The sequence below is a fragment of the Ustilago hordei genome (assembly GCF_900519145.1).
Source record: "Ustilago hordei strain Uho2 genome assembly, contig: UHO2_contig_01, whole genome shotgun sequence".
Classification (NCBI taxonomy): domain Eukaryota; kingdom Fungi; phylum Basidiomycota; class Ustilaginomycetes; order Ustilaginales; family Ustilaginaceae; genus Ustilago; species Ustilago hordei.
Genome location: NW_024545270.1, coordinates 1,410,404 through 1,430,061, shown reverse-complemented (window position 1 = coordinate 1,430,061; position 19,658 = coordinate 1,410,404). Strand labels below are relative to the sequence as shown.

General features: G+C 50.0%; 5 protein-coding genes across 5 annotated transcripts; 3 read left to right on the top strand and 2 right to left on the bottom strand.

Moving 5' to 3' along the window:
• Positions 1-2,969: 2,969 nt before the first annotated feature.
• UHO2_00421 (uncharacterized protein) lies at positions 2,970-4,460 on the top strand (the record flags this gene model as incomplete). Its single annotated transcript, XM_041557041.1, has 4 exons — positions 2,970-3,238; positions 3,353-3,927; positions 4,060-4,225; positions 4,334-4,460. 4 exons carry the CDS (start codon positions 2,970-2,972, stop codon positions 4,458-4,460), a joined length of 1,137 nt encoding a protein of 378 aa, XP_041412975.1.
• A 630-nt stretch (positions 4,461-5,090) lies between these two features.
• UHO2_00420 (uncharacterized protein) lies at positions 5,091-6,776 on the top strand (the record flags this gene model as incomplete). Its single annotated transcript, XM_041557040.1, has 2 exons — positions 5,091-5,877; positions 5,971-6,776. 2 exons carry the CDS (start codon positions 5,091-5,093, stop codon positions 6,774-6,776), a joined length of 1,593 nt encoding a protein of 530 aa, XP_041412974.1.
• A 776-nt stretch (positions 6,777-7,552) lies between these two features.
• On the bottom strand, positions 7,553-10,362 carry UHO2_00419 (uncharacterized protein; the record flags this gene model as incomplete). The annotated part of the gene is made up of 2 exons (XM_041557039.1): positions 7,553-8,978; positions 9,092-10,362. 2 exons carry the CDS (start codon positions 10,360-10,362, stop codon positions 7,553-7,555), a joined length of 2,697 nt encoding a protein of 898 aa, XP_041412973.1.
• Positions 10,363-11,008: 646 nt separating this feature from the next.
• UHO2_00418 (uncharacterized protein) lies at positions 11,009-13,231 on the top strand (the record flags this gene model as incomplete). Its single annotated transcript, XM_041557038.1, has 1 exon — positions 11,009-13,231. One exon carries the CDS (start codon positions 11,009-11,011, stop codon positions 13,229-13,231), a length of 2,223 nt encoding a protein of 740 aa, XP_041412972.1.
• Positions 13,232-17,233: 4,002 nt separating this feature from the next.
• UHO2_00417 (uncharacterized protein) lies at positions 17,234-18,579 on the bottom strand (the record flags this gene model as incomplete). Its single annotated transcript, XM_041557037.1, has 4 exons — positions 17,234-17,583; positions 17,659-18,269; positions 18,331-18,400; positions 18,519-18,579. 4 exons carry the CDS (start codon positions 18,577-18,579, stop codon positions 17,234-17,236), a joined length of 1,092 nt encoding a protein of 363 aa, XP_041412971.1.
• Positions 18,580-19,658: the final 1,079 nt, after the last annotated feature.

The window sequence follows — 19,658 nt, the reverse complement described above, 5'->3', positions numbered from 1 at the left end:
GGCTCCCAGCCCACCAACAGCTGCAGTGTCACCTGTGCAGCAGACAGCAGTCACTGCAGAGGGGCTGGAGGCACCACCAAGTTAGAGGACAGGGTCCTGCCAGGAAACACCAGGTGGAACAAGGGGGCCATGGCAGGTGGCATAAAGGGCAGAGGCCACCATCATGTGGTGCTCAGCTGCTGAATGGTTGACATAATGGTGATAGCAATCAGAATTCCACTGGCTGAGGAGTTTTATGGTGTCAGCATCAATGCCCTGTGAAGCTGCCCAGGTAGCTGCCCCTTGCCAAAAGGAGTGCCCAGCATACTGGGATGTGTCAAGGCCAAGTTGAGAGAGGGTGGAGCACAGGTGCTGGAGGAAGCATGAATGAGTGAGCAGCTTGTAGCTGTCATGCAGCCCAAAGAGGGGGGTGTCAGGGCCACAGACAGAGGGGCAGAGAAGGCAAAGCACTGTAAAGGGGCATTCCAAGCCACCAATGCAGGGGATGACAAGAGGGGTTCCAAGGTGGAAGGGGTCCATCTTGGAGGCTGGGAGGAGGAGGATGGCATAGTCCTTGTACCAGGTGACAGAGCTGACCAGAAGCTGGGTTGGCAACACCTGGTCCCATGTGACCACACCGCAATGGAGGAAGCATGCAAAGGAGATGGTGAAGGCCACCATGACGACCTGGTGGTCCCAGGTGCCAAGAGTTGTGGACTGCTGGACCTGTTCAAGAAGGGCTTGGAGGAGAGGGAGGGTGATAGGCAGTTTGGAGGCTGCAGGTTGAAGGCCATGAGTGCATTTGATCCCACAGACTGCCTGCTCCAGGCAGCCATGAGAGAAGGCATCAAGGGGGAAACCAAGGTCAACATGCCAGGAGTGGAGGGCATCGAGCTCATGCTTGAGGCTGTGGTAGGGGCAAGATGGGGCCATGTCACAGACCCATTCTGTGAGGAAGAAATTGGAGGCTGGGAAGGGGACCTTGGGCCCAAACTGATGTTGGATGAAGGACAAGTAGCATTCAGGCACTCCTGCACTGCATTTGTGACTGGAGTCAGCAAGGCCCTGCCAGATGTAGGTGGTGGCGAGGGGTGAACAACCAGTGGCTGCAATGAAGGTGTCATGGGCGTGGATGCGCAAGAAGTAAGAAGACCCATCAACTCATATGAAGGGAGCACAGGAATCACGGAATTGGGCAGATCAAGGGGTTTGCAGCAGAGTTCATTGAGATCTGTGGTAGAAACAGTGCTATGACAGATCCCAGTGAGATCCACATGAACAAGGGCAGTATTACGAATTCTGCTGAGATCAGTAGTAGTAGTGATCATGTGGCAGATTCCACAGAGATCAGTGGCAAAGACAATCAGATGGCGAAATTCACATGTGAAGGAGGACCAAGTGTTGCCAAGAAGGGGACCAAGCTCAGAAGCATGCAGCTGGTTACCACTCAGGGGGTCACAAGATGAAGACCAGGAGAACTGTTGCCAGTGGGAGGAAGAAGAGCTGTGACAAGGACACCAGCAAACAGGTTATGAGGAGGAAGGGCAGTGTTGAGGGAATTGACACCTAGCTCAAAGAAGGATGGATAGGAGGGATGAGGAGGAGGGGCAGTGTTGTGGACAATGCTGCAGGCATGGTATATAACCATGCTCCTTGTCACAACAAGTGAGTGGATCACCATCCACTCTACACCATATCAACTAGTTATACTTCAAGCATAAGTACATATTAGTTTCAGTCAGCATAGTCACAATCAAGTAGATTGCCTCTCATTGTAGCACATGTGTTGTATCACCACTCACTTACATCTGAAGGCAGTTCATAGCAACCAGCAGTCCAGATTCAAGATAGAACTGAAGGCAGTAGTCCACTGTGGTCCAGGGATCACCTCAAGCAATAAGTCGACACACTGGACACTCATGTCAATGCCACCAAGCATTCATACTCACACCAGACCTTGGTGTCAGTACAGTTCATCTTGTTATTGATCATGCTGAGCTACCTCTGAATGGAGTGTCCACAGTGGTCAGTTGAAATCTGCAATAGCACAACCCCAATCTCAGATTCGAGTGAGTAAAGTCATAAGGACATCACTACAGCATAACTCAACAAGAATTGTAATACTACATATACAATCACATATCTTGACAGGTTCTGTAATAGGAGCAGTCTTACTACAGATCTCAGGTTTCAGGCGCGCGACCTCTGACAGAAGGCTGCCGGGGCTTCGCAGTGGTGGGCGGGAAAATGAGCTGATGGGCGAGTAGGAAGTGGTGCTGGATGGTGCAAAAACGACGACGAGAGAGAAGGTCAGCCAAGAGGTTGTTGCTCGAAGGGACATGGACCAGCCACAGGGTGATTTGGTGCAGAAAGCATAGGCCAAAGATCTCACGGAGGAGGGTTTGGGTGAGAGGATCACGCGAGGACCCTGTGTGGAGTCCAAATTCCACGTTGGTGTTGTCGATATGGATGACGACAAGGCGGAGGCCGGTCCAAAGCATGGAGAAGGCATGGAGGGCCTCCAAGACAGCTAAGGCCTCGAGAAACCGAATGTCCTTGGATCGGTGGCAACGAGGCACCTAGTTGAAGATTCGTCAGCATCCTAACGTGGATTACGGGGTCTGCGGAGTTCAAGTTAGATAATAGTAAGTCAGAGTTGCATATCGACATGCATCAATGTGCATGTGGGATATATAAACGATGCAACCATAACACTCAGGGAGAGGCAACAACCAGAAAGCAACAACACAGGGGCCATATGAAAGAAGAGTTCATTACAACATAGCAGGTGTTAAGGATGATGATCAAATATATATACATGTTCATGTTGTAGCACACACAAATAGAAATTATAAGCATTTTTCTTGAAGTTATACACCTGTGAAGTTGAGCTTGCTAGTAGCTCTGATTGGTGGCATTTTACTTGCAATCTTCAATTGATTAAGAGTCTGAAGCTCCCCCGACTAAGCCAACTGGGACCTATCGACAACATGGTACAAGAGGCCGAAGCTCAAGCCATCACAAGCAAGGCCAAAGGAGGAAGAAAGGGAAAGATAATGCAACTGCGAGCCATTGACAATGAGGCCACCAACAAGTCAGACACCAAGGTGATCAACGACAATGCCAAGGAAGAAACTGATTCCAACTCAGATCACGACAACAATGGAAAACAATACAATTTTCATACCCTAGCAAAACTACTTGAGCCCATCCCAAAACTCACATCCCACAACTATTATAGTTGGAGTGCCCATATCAAGTCTTTCCTATGATGTGTTCCTTATGCTATGAAGCACCTCAATGGAGTGTGCAACAAGAAACATCTGAAGTGGAACTGAACGTTTGATGATGCCTTAACAAATGCACTATGCAGCACCATCGACACCACCAGAGAGTTCAACATCAATTACTTGATCCTTGACATCATCAGGGAGAACCATATGGTCCATGATGTATGGAAGAAGATTGAAAATGGACTCACCAATGAGGCTACTGCCATATCTCATCACATTGCACTAATTGCTCAGCTAGGAGAGCTCAGGATGTACAATTCAGATGCACGAAAGCTCATCCAAGAGATAAGGACCATCCAAATGGAGAGTAGCTTACTGGGAAAGCCATTCGCCAATGACACTCTATTCTCTAATCTACAAAAGTGTACTATCCAACACCCAATGTACAAAGAGACTGTCACCACCATGAGCCAGCTCAGTTTTAGCACCCTCGCCACTGCCCTATCTATCTGGCAATCAGTGATTGAAAACAACCCCGCACTGAGGGTTGATCCCCGACAAGCCAGTGCCAGAGTTGCCAGCAGTGATGACCAGGACAAACCACCCAGAAAGGACAAGAAGGATGAAAAGGACACCAACAGCACCAGCACCAAAGTCGCTGCAAGACCCCGAAGGCTCCAATGTTGGATCTGCAAGAGGCCTGGACATGGGATCAGTCAATGCAATGCATCGGTGACTATACCAGAGAATTCTCCTTTTGCCAGGCCCAAATAGGAAGTCTGGTGCTCCTTCACACCTAGCTGGCAGAGGCCCATAGACTCCAAAGAGACCTCTCATTGGATCTTAGACTCAGGCGCCAGCTACCACATGGTAAATGACTATAGCATGCTCATTGGTCCGAAAACCTGCCGAAAGCGCATACTCACTGCTGGAAGCGAGGTTCTAGAAGCCACTGCTATAGGAGATGCTAGCATATCAACAAACACTGGAGATATCTTTCTTCAAAATGTATTGTATGTCCAGCATCTCAATGTTAACTTGTTGTCAACAAATTCCCTGACAAATGAAGGAGCACGAGTGACACTAGACTCAACTGGAGGACAAATATATCTAGCAAACAGCATGTTACTCAAAATGATCAAGAATCGTGAGCAAGGACTTCTGGAGTTCCAAGGCAATACATGGCAGGAAAACACAATGATCACATCAACATCATTATTTGAAGGTGTTGATGATGATTTCGAGTGAATTGAGAACAAACCCCAGATATCCAAACAACAATTATGGCATGAGTGTCTGGGGCATCCAGGCCGAGACAAAACAAGAGCTATCATTAATCATCTAAAAGGCGATCACCCAGTAAGCCTAAACCCAAATGCCACTTTGACATGTGAGCAATGCATCTGATCCAAAAGTATGGCAGCTTGGATGGGCCAGGGTGGCGGAGAGAGGTCTCATTCTCCACTTGATCTCATCCATATTGACTTGATAGTCGATTCATCACATGCAACAGAGCACACATGCACTCTGGTATTGGTTGATGATTACAGCAAGTACATATACATATGACCTCTACTATGGAAGAGCCATGCTTTTAAGGAGCTAAAATCAATAGTAGCATACCTTGAAACACAGACAGGAAAGAGCCTGAAAGCAATACAGTCTGATCAAGGTACTGAATGGAGGAGCAACGATGCCCATGAATGGGCACATGACAAAGGCATAGAGTGGCAAATGACAGTAGGTTATGATAGCAGACAGAATGGACATGTCGAAAGAATGAATAGGAGTTTAGGGGAGTGAATGCAGGCCCTACTCATGCAGAGACAATTGCCCAAAAGGTTTTGGCCATATGCAATATGGGCTGCAGCATTCAAGATGAATCTCACCCCAAGTGTAGACGGTGATCTCCCATATCAGGCTATGTTTGGAAGATCACCAAAACGGCTTATGAAACTTCTACATGTGTTTGGATGTTTATCATGGGTAAACATTCCTAAAGCTAAAAGAGATAATAAGAAGCCCAACCAATGGGCCATAGCATCCATATTCCTAGGATATAGTTTAGAAAGGAGAGGTTGGCTCTTCTACAGCCCAAACATATTCTGGAGTAATTCAGCAAGGTTCATGGAGACCAAGTGCTGGTCTGACAGGACAGAGTGGCAACCAGTGACTGCACAGTCACCACCAGCTCTAGCAAACGAGGAAAACTTCGACGATCTAAGATACACAGATGAGAACCTTTTCAATGAGAGGGAAAAGGAACCATTGCAGGAATACATGGACATGGAGAATGTCGATGAAACAGACCAGGAACAGATCTCAAATGAAGTTACCAAGGAAACAATTGAACACAACCCCATTGCCGATAGATGGAATAATGATAAACTTTCTGGATTTACGGCGATCAGTGACAACAAAAGGAAGAACATGGATCCAACCATTAGTGAGGCACTATCTGGAGAAGATAAGAAACACTGGGAGGAAGCGATGCGTAAGGAGCTGGATGGACTTAAAGCCATGGGCATGTGGGAAGTTGCCGATCTCCCAAAGGGCATGACTACTGTCAACATGCATTGGGTATTAAAGATCAAGATGGATGTGAACTTAATCCCAACCAAGTTCAAAGTGAGGTTAGTGGCATGGGGCTTTACTCAAAGAGAGGGTATTGACTATATGGAGGTCTTCGCTCCTGTAGCACCTATCCAGTCAATTCGAGGAGTTTTGGCTATGGCAACCATATGAGACTGGGAAGTAGATTGTGTCGATGTTAAGCAGGCATATTTGAACTCAATGCTGCATCATGATATTTTCTTGAAACCACCACTTGGGATGAAGGTTTCCTCTGGAAAGGCCCTAAAACTAGTGAAAGGACTATATGGTTTAAAACAATCAGGTAGAGAATGGAATGTAGAGCTAGACTCACACCTACAAAGAATAGGTTTCCACTGCATGCCAAGTGCCCCATGCTTATACTCAAGAGGAACAGGCAATAGCATGACAATCATCACAGCATATGTTGATGACATGCTCATAGCGTCACCCAGTCATACAGAAGTAGATCGCACTAAAAATGAGATAATGGCAAAGTGGGGAACAGAGGATAAAGGACCCATGAAGGAGTTCTTAGGTATAAGCATAGACCAAGACAGGGTACGAAAGAGGATGACACTCGACTTGACAGCTTATATTAAGGCTATGGTGAGAAAATGGCTACAAACAACTGATCAGAAGTCATGGATACCAATGCAGAGCCTAACAGGTATTATGGGTGGCAACAAGTGTGACCCATTAGTGGCAAAGCAGTACCAAGAACTGGTTGGACAACTTTTATGGGTATCCAACACTGCACAGCCCGACATATCATTCACCATAGGAGCACTTGCAAGATACATGTTGAGCCCAACAAGCAATGCATGGAAAGCAGCACTACACTTGGTAAAGTACCTCAATCAAACCAGCAAGTACAAGCTAGCTTTTGGAGACAGAATGAACAAACATTTGGGACAACATATCATTACATATACTGATGTGAATTGGGCATCAGACCCAACGAACAGATGAAGGAGCACATCAGGAGGAGTAACATATATATATGGATGTCTGGTTAGTTGGAGGTCACATGTTCAAAAGTGTGTAGCACTATCAGCAGTAGAAGCCGAGTTCGTAGCTGCCTTGGAAGTGACGAGAGAGGCCCTCTTCTTCTCATACCTCCTTAGGGATCTGGGAATTGAGGCTCAGCCACCAACACTATGGACCAACAGCCAAGGATGTATCCAGGTAAGCAAAGACCCCACTAAGCATTGGAAATTGAAGCACATCGACACAAGATATCATTTCATCAGAGATCACGTTCAGGAGGGAGAAGTCAAAATCAATTTTGTTGGGACAGCAGACAATGTCACAGATATCCTCACAAAACCTTTAAAGGGTCTGGCCACATCTCAGATCACATGCTTGATAGGGTTGATGATGCCATCGAGGGAGGGAGTTGAAGATTCGTTGGCATCCTAACGTGGATTACAGGGTCTGTGGAGTTCAAGTTAGATAATAGTGAGTCAGAGTTGCATATCAACATGCATTGACATGCATGTGGGATATATAAACGATGCAACCATAACACTCAGGGAGAGGCAACAACCAGAAAGCAACAACACAGGGGCCATATGAAAGAAGAGTTCATTACAACATAGCAGGTGTTAAGGATGATGATCAAATATATATACACATTCATGTTGTAGCACACACAAATAGAAATTATAAGCATTTTTCTTGAAGTTATACACCCGTGAAGTTGAGCTTGCTAGTAGCTCCGATCGGCGGCGTTTTACTTGCAATCTTCAATTCACCTCCCAAGAGAAAGCTGCGGTGGGGGATCGCATGAGGCCCAAGTGAGCCCCGTAGCCGTGCTTGGAAGCGTCAGTCCAGATGTGCTCAATCAGCAGAGGAGATGGCTGAAGGAGGGAGTGACCGGCCCACGACTGGAGGGTGGACTGCCACCAACGGAGCTCGTCAGTGGCGGGTTGTGAAATGGGGCGGAGGCACAATGGGTGCTGATGGGCCGCTTTCGAGGCATCATACAGGCGGCGTAAATAAGCCTTGCCATGCAGCACTACCTGGGAGACGAATTGAAGAAGACCAGCAATGCATTGCCAGTCATGAAGGCGAGCGGAGCACCGGGTCAGGAGGATGTTGGCGGCGTCAAGGATACGCGAGCGGCGTTCGGAAGTGATGCTGATGCTCTGCTGGATTGTGTCGATCTGGATGCCCAGGATCTCCAACTTGGTCGCAGCCCAGAAGGTCTTTAGAGGCGCAAGTTGAAGACCAAGGGCTGAACACGCCAAAGCAAGAGCATGCAGGGGCTGACCTGGGTCGGTGTCGGCCGGGACTGCACCAAAGAAGTCGTCCAAGTAGTGGTTGACGGGGTTGGGCGTCGTAGACTGCAGGACCCAGTGCAGGGCCTCAGCGAAGAGATTGAACAGCCAAGGGGAGCTGCAGCCTCCGAAGGTGAGGCCGGTCTCCATGTAGTAACGCCCAGCATAGGAAAAGCCAAGTAACCGGGCATTGGCAAGAGTCGTGACGATGTGCCGGAAGGCGTCGGTCAGGTCGCTCTTCCAGAGGCGACAGCCTGGGTTCTCCCAGATGAAGGCCAAGATGTTGGCCAAGGAGGCATACCGGATCGAGGTGAAATGAGGGGCAATGCCATCATTGACGGATGGCATCTGGTCGGGTCGAGGTAGGCGGGGGTGGGAGAGGTGGTGTATGGTGCGGAGTTTGGACAAGTGTGGTTTCAGCACGACCCCAATTGGCGAGCAGACCAGATTGCACGCGCGAGGGTCAACCTCGACCAGGCGCCCCTCCAGGAGGTGAGTCGCAATTTCAACTTGGACATGTGTCTCACCTTTGTGGTCCATGGGCAGGTTCTTGGGATTCGCAAAGCGGCCGAGGCGGCGGAGGGGCCCTGCGTAACCCAGGTGGACCCCATGTGTGATTGCGCCCAAAAGTTGAGCCACGAAGAGGCGGTCGGGATAGTGGAGAAGCGCCTGGTGCCAGTGGGCTACCGTAGCCTGCATTGTTCCATGGCGAGCTGGGATGCCGCTGTCTGGATAGAGAGGGGCGTTCAGGGTGGTGTTGGGGTGGGCCGGAGGTTGGAGGGTTTGGAGGGTTTGGAGGGGGATCAGCTGGTGGAGAGCAATGGCGGTGGGGGGTACAAGGAGGGGTGTCGTGATGTCGAGGATGGAGCCGGTTGGGACAGGCGAGTCGTCGCTGTGGCCGGAAAGGAAAGGGGGGAGTCGCTAAGTGGGAACGTGAAGCCGGAGTGACCGGCTGTGAGGCCATGGGACTGGGTGAGAGTGGGGTGTGCCAGAAGGGGTAGGGACCGAAGGGCCGCTGGAACCGCTTGGGACAGCCAGGGGGGAGGAAGATCAGTTGGCCAGAGCCGATTTGGTAGGGGGTCCATTGGAAGAGGTGCTACAGGTGCACGTCTTGGATGGGTGCTGCCCTCCACAGGTGAGACACATATGTTTGCGGATGCAAGGCCGCTGGTCAGTTCCAGAGCAACGACCTTGGTTCCAAGAGATGCAAACCTGGTCACGTCGAGGATCGTCGAGGCGGGGGGCGGGTCGTTTGATGCTGGGAGCGGTGGTAGATCATGCTGGCACTCCTTGGAAGTGGGAGGCATGCAGCTTGGTGTTGAAACGAGACCACTCGGTGGCGTTGGCCCAGCCAAGACGAGATGTGCAGACAGCAATGACATAGCTGGCGACTCGGTCCTAGGGAAAACCTCAGATAGGTCTGCAACGTGTTGGTAAAAACAGCCGAGGCTGACGGGGAGGTCACAGTCATGGGAGCTGGATGACCGGAGTGACAGATAGACAACCCAAAGTCGGCCAAACGTCGAAAAACTTGGAACTGCTTTGATGAATTGGCGGTTGGACGTCGAAGTGGATTGGCCTTTGACCACGGAGAAACCCTCAATCAAGACTAGGGCGTTGTCTTCCAGAGCCGGAGCACCAGGCCATGATGGGTTTGCAAGCTTCGGGAGGTCGTAGACACTAAGCGTGTCTTGGTGGATTTTGTCAATCAGGTCACCCGATAGCCACGGAAACGTGATGTCAGATTGGTACTCACCAATTTCGGCAGGTAAGGCGGGAGACGGCTGAGGCTGCAGGAAAGGTGCAGGCAGGAGTGGTTGAGCTGACGGCGGAGTACTAGCTACCCTCTGCAGTATATCAGCGAACTCGTCTTGAAGGAACTGGCGGAGCTCGCCAATGCTGGCAGATAGATCTGTGCATGTTACAAAGGTCTGAGCAGGTGCTGATGGTGCTGGTGTCGGAAGGGGGACAGCGGATGGATATGCAGGTAGCGTGGGAGGAACCGACATGGAAGGGGGTGGTAGGGGTGGGGGGACAGTGGTAGGGGCGGTGGAGTCTTGCGAAGGTGAGGAAGTGGTGGCGACTGGGTCCTGAGCAGTCGGGGGTGAGGTATCGGCCAGGGGTGGAGGAGGCCGTTGGGAGAGTGTGGTGCAAATGCTTCCGGTACGGCAGTCTAGACACGATGAAGTGGTCTGGTGTTGGAATCGCTGGTGGCGAAATGAAGCAAGAGGCTTGGAGTGCTTGCCGATATGGCAGAGTTGCGCTGCATCATTCATTGCGCCAGAATGGGTCACTGGATCTGGTGGCTGGGACCTGATGATGTCGCTGAGCAGTGCAGAAAGCCGAAGCTCCTAGCTGTGACACTGCGGGACATCGATCAAGAGCCAAAGAATCGACAAACCAGGTTATCGTATCCCTGGCTTTGGATATGGTGATGGTAGTGAAGATAGGAGCGAGGAGCGGACTGATGTTGTGAAGAGCGGAGAGAACAATGCGATGGCTGAGTCAGTCCAGACGCGCACGCCTTTTCTATGAAATCACGTGAAGCACGAGAAGCTCTAAAGCCACAGTGCGTTGAGCTGGAGCCTTCGCTTTGACCTGCACCTTCTCAACGAGCTGCAGTCCGAGGAGACCTACAGACCAACACTTCATCTCGTCACCTTCACCTCTTGAAACATCGTCACCTTCATCTCTTGGAACATCATCACCTGTATCGAAACTGGTCACAGCACAAAATATCGATCGGCGGTGCTGATTGAAGAGCTGTATTGAAACTTCCAGTGCTCAGCTCGAAAGCGGATCCACCCAAAAGCGTCTTCGATGGATATTCTCATTCACCGTGACTAAACGGGACACCAACACCTTCTAACTCTCAACGGAACTGCAACTCGCAGTCGCTGCTCGACAGCCTTCAAAGCAACGATGCCACCGAATGCAATGCTATCCTGGGTCACAAGACCCAGAGTCTACGCCTACAACATCCTGTCCACCTTCGCAGCACTCCTTGCAGTCGGAACAGCTTTCAACGAACGAAGCAATTTTTACGCAGCAGTCGTCTTCCTCGGTCGATCCAATGGCTGCCTTCTCATTCTACTCAACTTCCTCCTCGTCATAGCATTAGTCGCTGGGCGGATACTCCAACTGCTGTTCTTCGGACAACTTCGCAGATCAGAAGTCGAACTTGTCTGTGAACGATCGTGGTACAGCCTTGTAGGGACGTTGTTGGCTGTTTCGATCTTTCGAGATGATTTCAGCGTTTCTTTCGTCATTCTATTTGGTACGCTACTGTTCTTGAAGATCTTTCACTGGCTTTCGGCTGAAAGGGTGGCTAGTATCATGCAAAGTCCTAGCGTGCCGAGGATCTTCCATGCTAGGATGGTGTCGATCCTCACCACGCTATTGTTGGCGGATTTGATACTGGTTGGGTTCTCGATGCAAATGCTGCTGATCAAAAAGATCAAAGTGGGAATAATGGTCTTGTTCACTTCTGAATTTATCATTCTCACCGCTTTACTCGGCAACACGATAGCGCAGTACATTTTGAACTGCATTGATACGGCCCGAGAGGAACCCTGGGAGGCCAAATCCCTCTACGTTCTCTACGTCGACCTCGCACACGATGTAGTACGGCTCTGCACGCATACTTACTTCTTTATCCTCCTCACCAGGATGTACGGTATCCCGCTGTCGCTTATTCACGATCTATACAGCACAGGCAGGAGTTGCACAATGAAGGTGAAAGCGCTGATACGTTACAGGCAAGCGGTGAAGAAGATGGAGACGAAGTATCCAAATGCCAGTGCTGCGGATCTGCAGAGTACGGATGGTACTTGTATCATTTGTAGAGAGGATATGGTAGCGGCTGAACTAGAGAGTGAAGCCGGAACTGCGGCTGCGAGTGGAGGAGGGATGGTGACAAATAAAACACCGAAAAAGCTTTCTTGTGGTCATATTTTCCATTTCCGTTGTTTGAGGAGTTGGTTGGAGAGACAACAGAGTTGTCCCACTTGTAGGCGAATGATTTTGGATGATGATCCCGAGCCAGCTCCGACAGCACAGCAACAGCAACAGCAGCAAGCACTGCAGCAGCAACAAAACGACGCCGCACAATCTGGCACTACTGGTCCTGCAGTCCCAAGCGGATCCGATCCACAGCAGCCCAACACCTCAACTGCAAATGCGACTGATTTGACCACACATGACCCAACCGCAGCAGAACAAGAGTACGACTCGCGCCTACAAGGGTTCCTTTCTCGCCTCCAATCAGACCTTCGCAAGGTTCGGGAGGAAGGAAACCTTTCCGCTCGTCAAGCTTCCGCGACGCGACGGAGAACTAGCAGGAGTGGACGTTCAACGCCACGAGGCGGTGCAAATGGAGCAACGAGATTGTCGGCTGCTATGGCTGGGCTAGATTTTGGTCAGGGTGGAAGGCACGCAGGGCTGCCGAGAAACAATGGATGGCTGCCTCTTGTGCAGGGTAAGGGTTTTGAAGTGAATTCCGTGGAAGGTGGGTTGTGGATGCCACCTCCTCCCTCGACGCTGTACGTGAATGGCAGGAGACCGACGCTTCCTAATGGGGCAGGTCCAAGGGTTGCAGCTCCGGCTGCTACACACAGTACAGAAGAGGGTGAAGGTGAAGGTAAGGGCAAAGGCAAAGCTAGAGATCTCGACCCTACCACTTCAACTGCGCCTGACGAGGGCGAGGCGGAGAGCGAAGATCCATCAGACCCGCGTGAAGCTATTCGTCAAGCTACATTGAGGCGGTTCGGTCAACTCAACTTCTCTTCCTCGACCACAACGCCATCAGTATCAACCACCATCCCAGCATCGTCATCTCAACTAGCAGCTTCGCCACCAATAGGACTCATCCCCCTGTTCGACTCGAATCAGATTGCCAACTTCCACTCGAAGCATGCTTCTGTTCTCCCACACCCCCTTCTTCCTGCCTCCTCAGCCCCTGTTCAGCCGAACAACGCAGAAGCGGCGCTGCAAGACAAAAGACGAGGGGTTCAAGAACAGATCGCACTTCTTTCCGGTATCCAGGCAAGAATCGATGGTGTCATTGGCGATCTGACTAGGGTTTTGGATGCTGTGGCCCCAACTCCACTTCCTCAGCAGACACAGAATGAGGGTTCGTCATCATAAGGTTACATGTTTTGCATGCAATCACACCTTTCGTCACAATCTGAAATGCGTCTGTGTTTGTTGAAAATGACAAGGCGAATGGTTACGAAATTGCGAGTTTGTGTGACATGGAGCTGAGAAAAAGTAAAGAAGTATGGTCCCGATAACTGACGATCGGGGATAGTCTAAGTACGATGTCACTACTTTAAGGCAGAAACACATATACTCAATTGACTGAAGGAATGTGGCGAGAGCCTAGTGCTCTCTGTGAGGTATATATACAAGTGAGCAGCACATGCCAAAGGTGGGAGTACTCCTACTTAATGATCTACCATGACAATGAGCAGGACTGTGTTGCACCCAATCTCTGCTGAGATTGGCTCAGCTCAATCTCTGATCAGATTGGTCATCTAACCAGATTGGCTCTGCCTGATCTCCAATCAGATCAGCTCTGTGCCATCCTTTAGTGTCACACTGGATTGTAATCTCCAACACCCCCTCTCAATCCAGTGCGTTCCATCGGTCCTTAGTGCTGAGACCCTTCAAAATTGTAGTCTAGATATGGATGCGAGTGTAAGCCGTCGCACACCTGAAACCAGATTGGGTGTTTCTGATTGATTTCGGTGAGATCAATTGAGTAAGATCTACTCAGTATGTTTCAACTGAAAGTAACCAGACAGCTTCATTCTGGTAGGTTTCAGCTGACCACCTTGAACACTCCATTCAGAGGTTGTGCAGCACATCTGTTACTTCCTGGGGTGAGAGTGTTACACTCTCCTATACAGCACAAGTGTTTGTAGTACTGTTGCTTGATGCTCTTTGATGTCACCTGGACTGCAATAAGCCTATTGCCTACAGATGATGGGAGTTACTGGACTGCAGGTGTTAGACACTGCCTACAATAACTGACTGGACTGCAGGTGTTGAGCAACACTGCCTACAGTGATGAACTGGACTGCAGGTGTTGAGAGAACACCACCTACAGTTTTTGATGTCTGATGGTGATACAACACACATGTTTGAGATGTCATTGCAAAGGCTCCTTGCTATTGCAATGATATGTAACTAAGTAAGAGTAAGTAAAGTAAAGAGTAGAGTGGATGAGGATCCACTTGTTTGCTATGGTGAAGTAGTAGTAGTATTTATGTGTTTTAGAGATGCCATCTGTGGCACTGTGTCATGGGCCTGGATGCTCAAGAAGCAGGAGGGTCACTGGTTCATATGGAAGGAGCACAGGTATCGAAGAGCTAGTTGATACCAGTAGAGAGCATGGTCATAGTGCAGTCTCCATGGAGACCATTGACTCCTATGGACTCACATGCAAAGGAGCACTGAGCCATAGGCGAGGAAGGCCAGGCACAGCCATGAGGAGGACCAAGCTCATGGAGCAGGCACAGCCACAAAGGGGACCAAGCTCAAGGAGCATGCAGATGGTTACCACTCAGGGGCTCAAGAGACAAGAGTCAAAGGAACTGTCACCAGTCAAAGGAGAAGGAGCAGTGTATAGGACACTGGCAAGCAGGTCCTGAGGAGGAGGAGCAGTGTCGAAGGAGTCGACACCAGGTCATGAGGAGGAGGAGCAGTGTCAAAGGAGTTGACACTGCTCAAGAGGCACAGGGGTGCCAAGCAGGAGAGGCCCCTGAACAGTACTCGATGAAGAAGGTACTCTCTGGAGAGAGAGCAGGAGTAGCATCGCTGGCGATGCTGTGAAGAGGTATATAACCATGCTTTCTCATCATCAAAGGTCGAGTGGATCCTCATCCACTCTACTCACCATAACTAGTTATCACTTCAGCATAAGTATATATTAGTTTCAGTCAGCATAGCAGCAATCTATCAAGGTTGCTCCTCATTGTAGTGTGTGTGTTGTATCACCACTACCTGATGTCCAAAGGCGCCCATAGCAGGTTAGTGGTCTGGATCAAGATAGAACTGAAGGCAGTAGTCCACTGCAGTCTGGGGATCACTTCAAGCATCAAGTCAACACACTGGACACTCGTGTTGATGCCACCAACCTTATCACCAACACCATCAACCTCATTATCATCAACACTCACCAACCTTATCACCAACATCATCAACCTCATCATCATCAACACTCACACCAGACCTTGGTGTCATCATAACCGAAGCATTGATATTGATCATGCCGAGCTACCCCTGAACGGAGTGTCCACAGAGGTCAGCCGAAACCTACAATAGTATATACAACGAACGCCACCTGCTGTCACTGCACAACTTGATAGTCACCAATACTGAGACAATAGCTGTCGCACAGTTTGATAGTCACCGAGTATCTCGACAGACCGACCTGGGTTTCAGGCGCGAGACCCCTGACACACTGCTCCTACTCCTCTGGAGGAGTGTTTCTGTCCTCCTCATACCCCTCCTTTCCTTGGGCTGTGTGTTGACTCTTCTCAACACTGCCCATCCTCCTCATGGTACCAATGCTGACCCTCTTGGTCTGACTCCCTCTCCTCTCAATCCATGGTCATTCCTTGGCCCCTATCTGATGGCCCTCTCTGACTGTGTGACCATCCTTATTGTCTTGTTCTTGTCCATGCAGTCTACCTTGTGACCAACCCTTATGCAATCAAGAGCACATCCCCCTATGTGGTAACCTGCTGCTTGCTCCTGAGCTTGGTCCTCTTCTTGGCTAAACTTGGACCCCCTTTAGCATGTGAGACCCTTCCTTGTGCCCTATCCTACCTTTGATGATGGAGGCCTTCCCTACCAAGTCTCCCATTGCCTCCTTGTGTCCTGTTGGTCCATTCTGTACTGATGGGGCTTTGTGTGACATGCTTTGGTGAAATCAACCCAATGAGTGTGTTCTGCTCAATTTCAGCAAAACCAATCAGAAACCCCTGTCATGGTTGGTTTCCCTGAAATCAACTGGAAACCTGTCTTACAGTTGATGTCACATTTTGTGCACCTTTTTCTGGGTGCACCACATCTTCATCTTCATCTCGGATCTTCCTGCACTGACCCGATCTCCTGCGCAGGTCCTGTGACAGCGAGCACGCATGAAGCCTGACCTGCATGCCTGAAGTACCACTTGTGACCGTACACCATGAGTTCATCGTTGTTCATATGATGCGGGGTGCACTTTTCGATCTCTTTGATCTGTTGAGCTCGCAGCATCACGGGCGTGATGATGAGCATCGTCTTGGTCAGAATGACATGGATGTCATTGCACTTGTCATGCCATCTGGAACGTGAGTCAGCATCAGGGTCAGGGAGGCGATCAGCAAAGCGCACAATGGTTGCTGTGTCTGAGATGCGATCGCACAGGAGCGTCGATGACCATGCAGTTGATGTTGAAACGTTGACCTGAACTGAGATGGAGAGCCAGAGAAAGAGGGAGAGAAGCCAATCACTGTTCATGAGTCTTTCATGGCAGTTGTTGTATCGTCATCTCTTGAGCACTGGCAAGGTCACAACATATGCACCAGTTGTCGGACTGAAATTGAGCGTTGGTCAGACACGGCCAGGTCGGGTCATGTTCGCTTCCATGTGCGAAACGGGCAGCATCGAGGTTGTCGAGCCAGGGTCCAACAACAAATCAATTGGATCCAAAGGAGCAGCTTCAAAAGCAGTGATGGTGCTCTGTATCAAAGGCTGACTATTGCGGCAAGACCGACAAATGTGACGAGGGCGATGATTGTGACGAGGGCACCGAGTTGTATGTGGGTCCCGCTGCAGAGGACGAGTCGGCTGCTGCGGCTGATCTCGAGTTAGACGGCTTTGGCAAGCCGGCGTGAGTTGACCTTCACATGCACCTCCCGTTGGTGTATGCAACTGCCACCGGCTAGCATCGCGAACCATGTGGGGGACGTTGTTAGAAGCAATAGCTATGGTGGCAACATCAGCGAAAATGGCGATGAAGACAATCAAGTTGGAGCGGATGACCTCAGCAGGGATGATGAAGGTGTGATGGACGCGACGGCCAGACCAATGCGTTCAGGTGCTGTGTAGCTTGGCGCAAGTAGAGTCGATCATCAACTTGAGCACCTTGTTGATGCTTCACAGATTTCTTGACTCCACGACACCACCACGGAATTGGGGAGCGACTTGAAGATGTGTGCAGCCTTGGCGGAGGAGCAGGGGTTGATTGTGCATCTTGACCACGTGGGTCTGATGGTCATTTGGTCGCAGGCTACCTTCCGAGCCGTAGCCGATATCATCCAAGGCATCCTTCCAGACGTCAGTGTAGAAGGCGGCTTCTGTCGAGGTGACGATGGTCGAGAGATCGGAGAAGATGACAATGCAGAGGTCGGAGTGGTTGGCTTCGTGGACTTGGAAAGCAGCTTCTTCTCTGACAGGGATAGCTCCTCGCCACGGCGCGGATGTGCCAGCTCGACTTGGTGCGGGTGCTGAGTGAACGCCAAAGTAGCGGTGTGGATCTGGCAGTTCTCCATCGGTGAGCTCGTGTGGGTGTCAATGCACACCATCATTAGCTAAAAAAGTCGATGCGAGAGCGCCTTGAGTTGTATGTGCTGCTGAGTCTGCTACGACTAGTCTGGAATAGACCTGCTCGAGCGCTGCTGCCATAACTACATCTGATGGTCCCATGTCTACATTCTGATTGCCGCCACGAGTTGCTCCTCGAGAAAAGTGCGGGTCTACGTCCGACTGTCCATCAACTATGCCCTGCGAGAGAGCATCAATGGCTTCCTCCCATTCAAGTGGCTGATCTAGAAGGCCGTTTTGTGCAAGTGTCGAAGTGATGAAACTGATAGCGGACGAGTGAAGCTGTGGCGAGTGCTTGGTGGTGAGGACCCATAGGATCGTCCTGCGCAGCTCTGGTGGCGACACTACTGCAGTCATATCCATGGTTGCGATGTGACATTCTTCTTCCATCGTATCGTTGCTGCCAAGGCGGCGAGTGGCACTCAAGAGGGTAGCACTTGTCGGGCCTGTGTTGGTGTTGGCTGTAACTTGAGCAGGCTGAGTGCCGTTGAGTCGCACTTCAAACAAACTTGAGGTGTAGTACACCTGGGCGCGACCAAGCTCGAAGTTGCTGCTGTTGAGGTCGTTCCTTTGGCCGAATTTGTCCAGTCTCTGTCATGAGACAGTATACTCGTTAGGAGCAATGGCAGTGATGACACTGAGAGACTCACGACAAGCGTAGGTGTCCATGTCCTTCGAGACCTCGATACACTCTAATGTCAGGGGTCGCACGCCCAAAACCTGATATCTGTAATAGAAATGCATCTATTACAAATCCTGTCAAGATATGTGACAACACATGATGTATTACTGTTCTTGTTGAGATATGTAGTAGAGAAGTCTTTATCACTTTTCTCACCTGAAGATGTAGTAGTTGTTTTGCTATTGCAGGTTTCAACTGACCACTGGGGACACTCCATCCAGAGGTAGCTCAACACAATTGATAGCTAATATGAATTTGTACTAACACCAAGGTCTGGTGTGATTGAGATAATTGAGATCACCAACACAAGTGTCCAGTGTGTTGACTGAGTGCTTGAGGTGATCCCCAGACTGCAGTGGACTGCTGCCTTCAGTTCTATCATTATCTGGACTGCTGGTTTGCTATGAACCACCTTTGGATGTCAGTGAGCAGTGATACAACACATGTGCTATGATGGAAGCAATATACTTGTGATTGCTACTTTTTGCTGACTGGAAACTAAGTATACCTGAGTAGGAGTGATAACTAGTTTGTATGGTGTAGAGCAGATGATGATCCACTCACTTACTATGATGGGAGCATGGTTATATACCTTCTTTTCAGTGTCGCCTGCAACACTGCTCCTCCTCCTCATCCCTACTATCCTCCTTTGGATGGATGGACTCCTTGCTGTCTCATCTCCGTTAGGGGCCAGTCCCACTTCATCTGAGTGGTGACTCGTACCCTTTCGTCACCCTCCTGTCATTGGCGCCCACCTGTTGGCACCGACTTCATCATCGTGCTAGGCCCCTGCTTCATCTGGTGGTGTCCTCCCCTTGTTTGGTGTCCTCCCCTCGCTGTATCAGCAATGGGGTGCCTCTTGGACCGATTCCTATGAGGTCTGTTGTACTCAGTGTGATATTACAATTCCCATTGAACTCTGTAGTAATGACCTCATTCCTGCTGATCTTGACGAGTTATGCCATAGGGTCGTTTCTACTACTGATCTCAGTGAACTCTTCCTTAAGCTCTCTGTCAGCGGTCATGTGCCTGGAACCCGAAATCTACTGGCTTGATTGATTTCAACCAGTTTCAGTGAGCGCTCTTGAGCATGCACCTGTCAGCCACTTTCACTGAAACTGCTTGAAGGGTTGTTTGTTCGATGAGGGAGACATATCAGATCATGGTGAAGTGAGTGGCAATGCCATCATTGACCGATGACAGCTGCTGAGGGCAGGGAAGGTGGGGGTGAGAAAGATGGTGAATGGTCCAGAGTCTGGTGGAGCACAGTTTGGGGACAGTCCCAACCAGGGAACA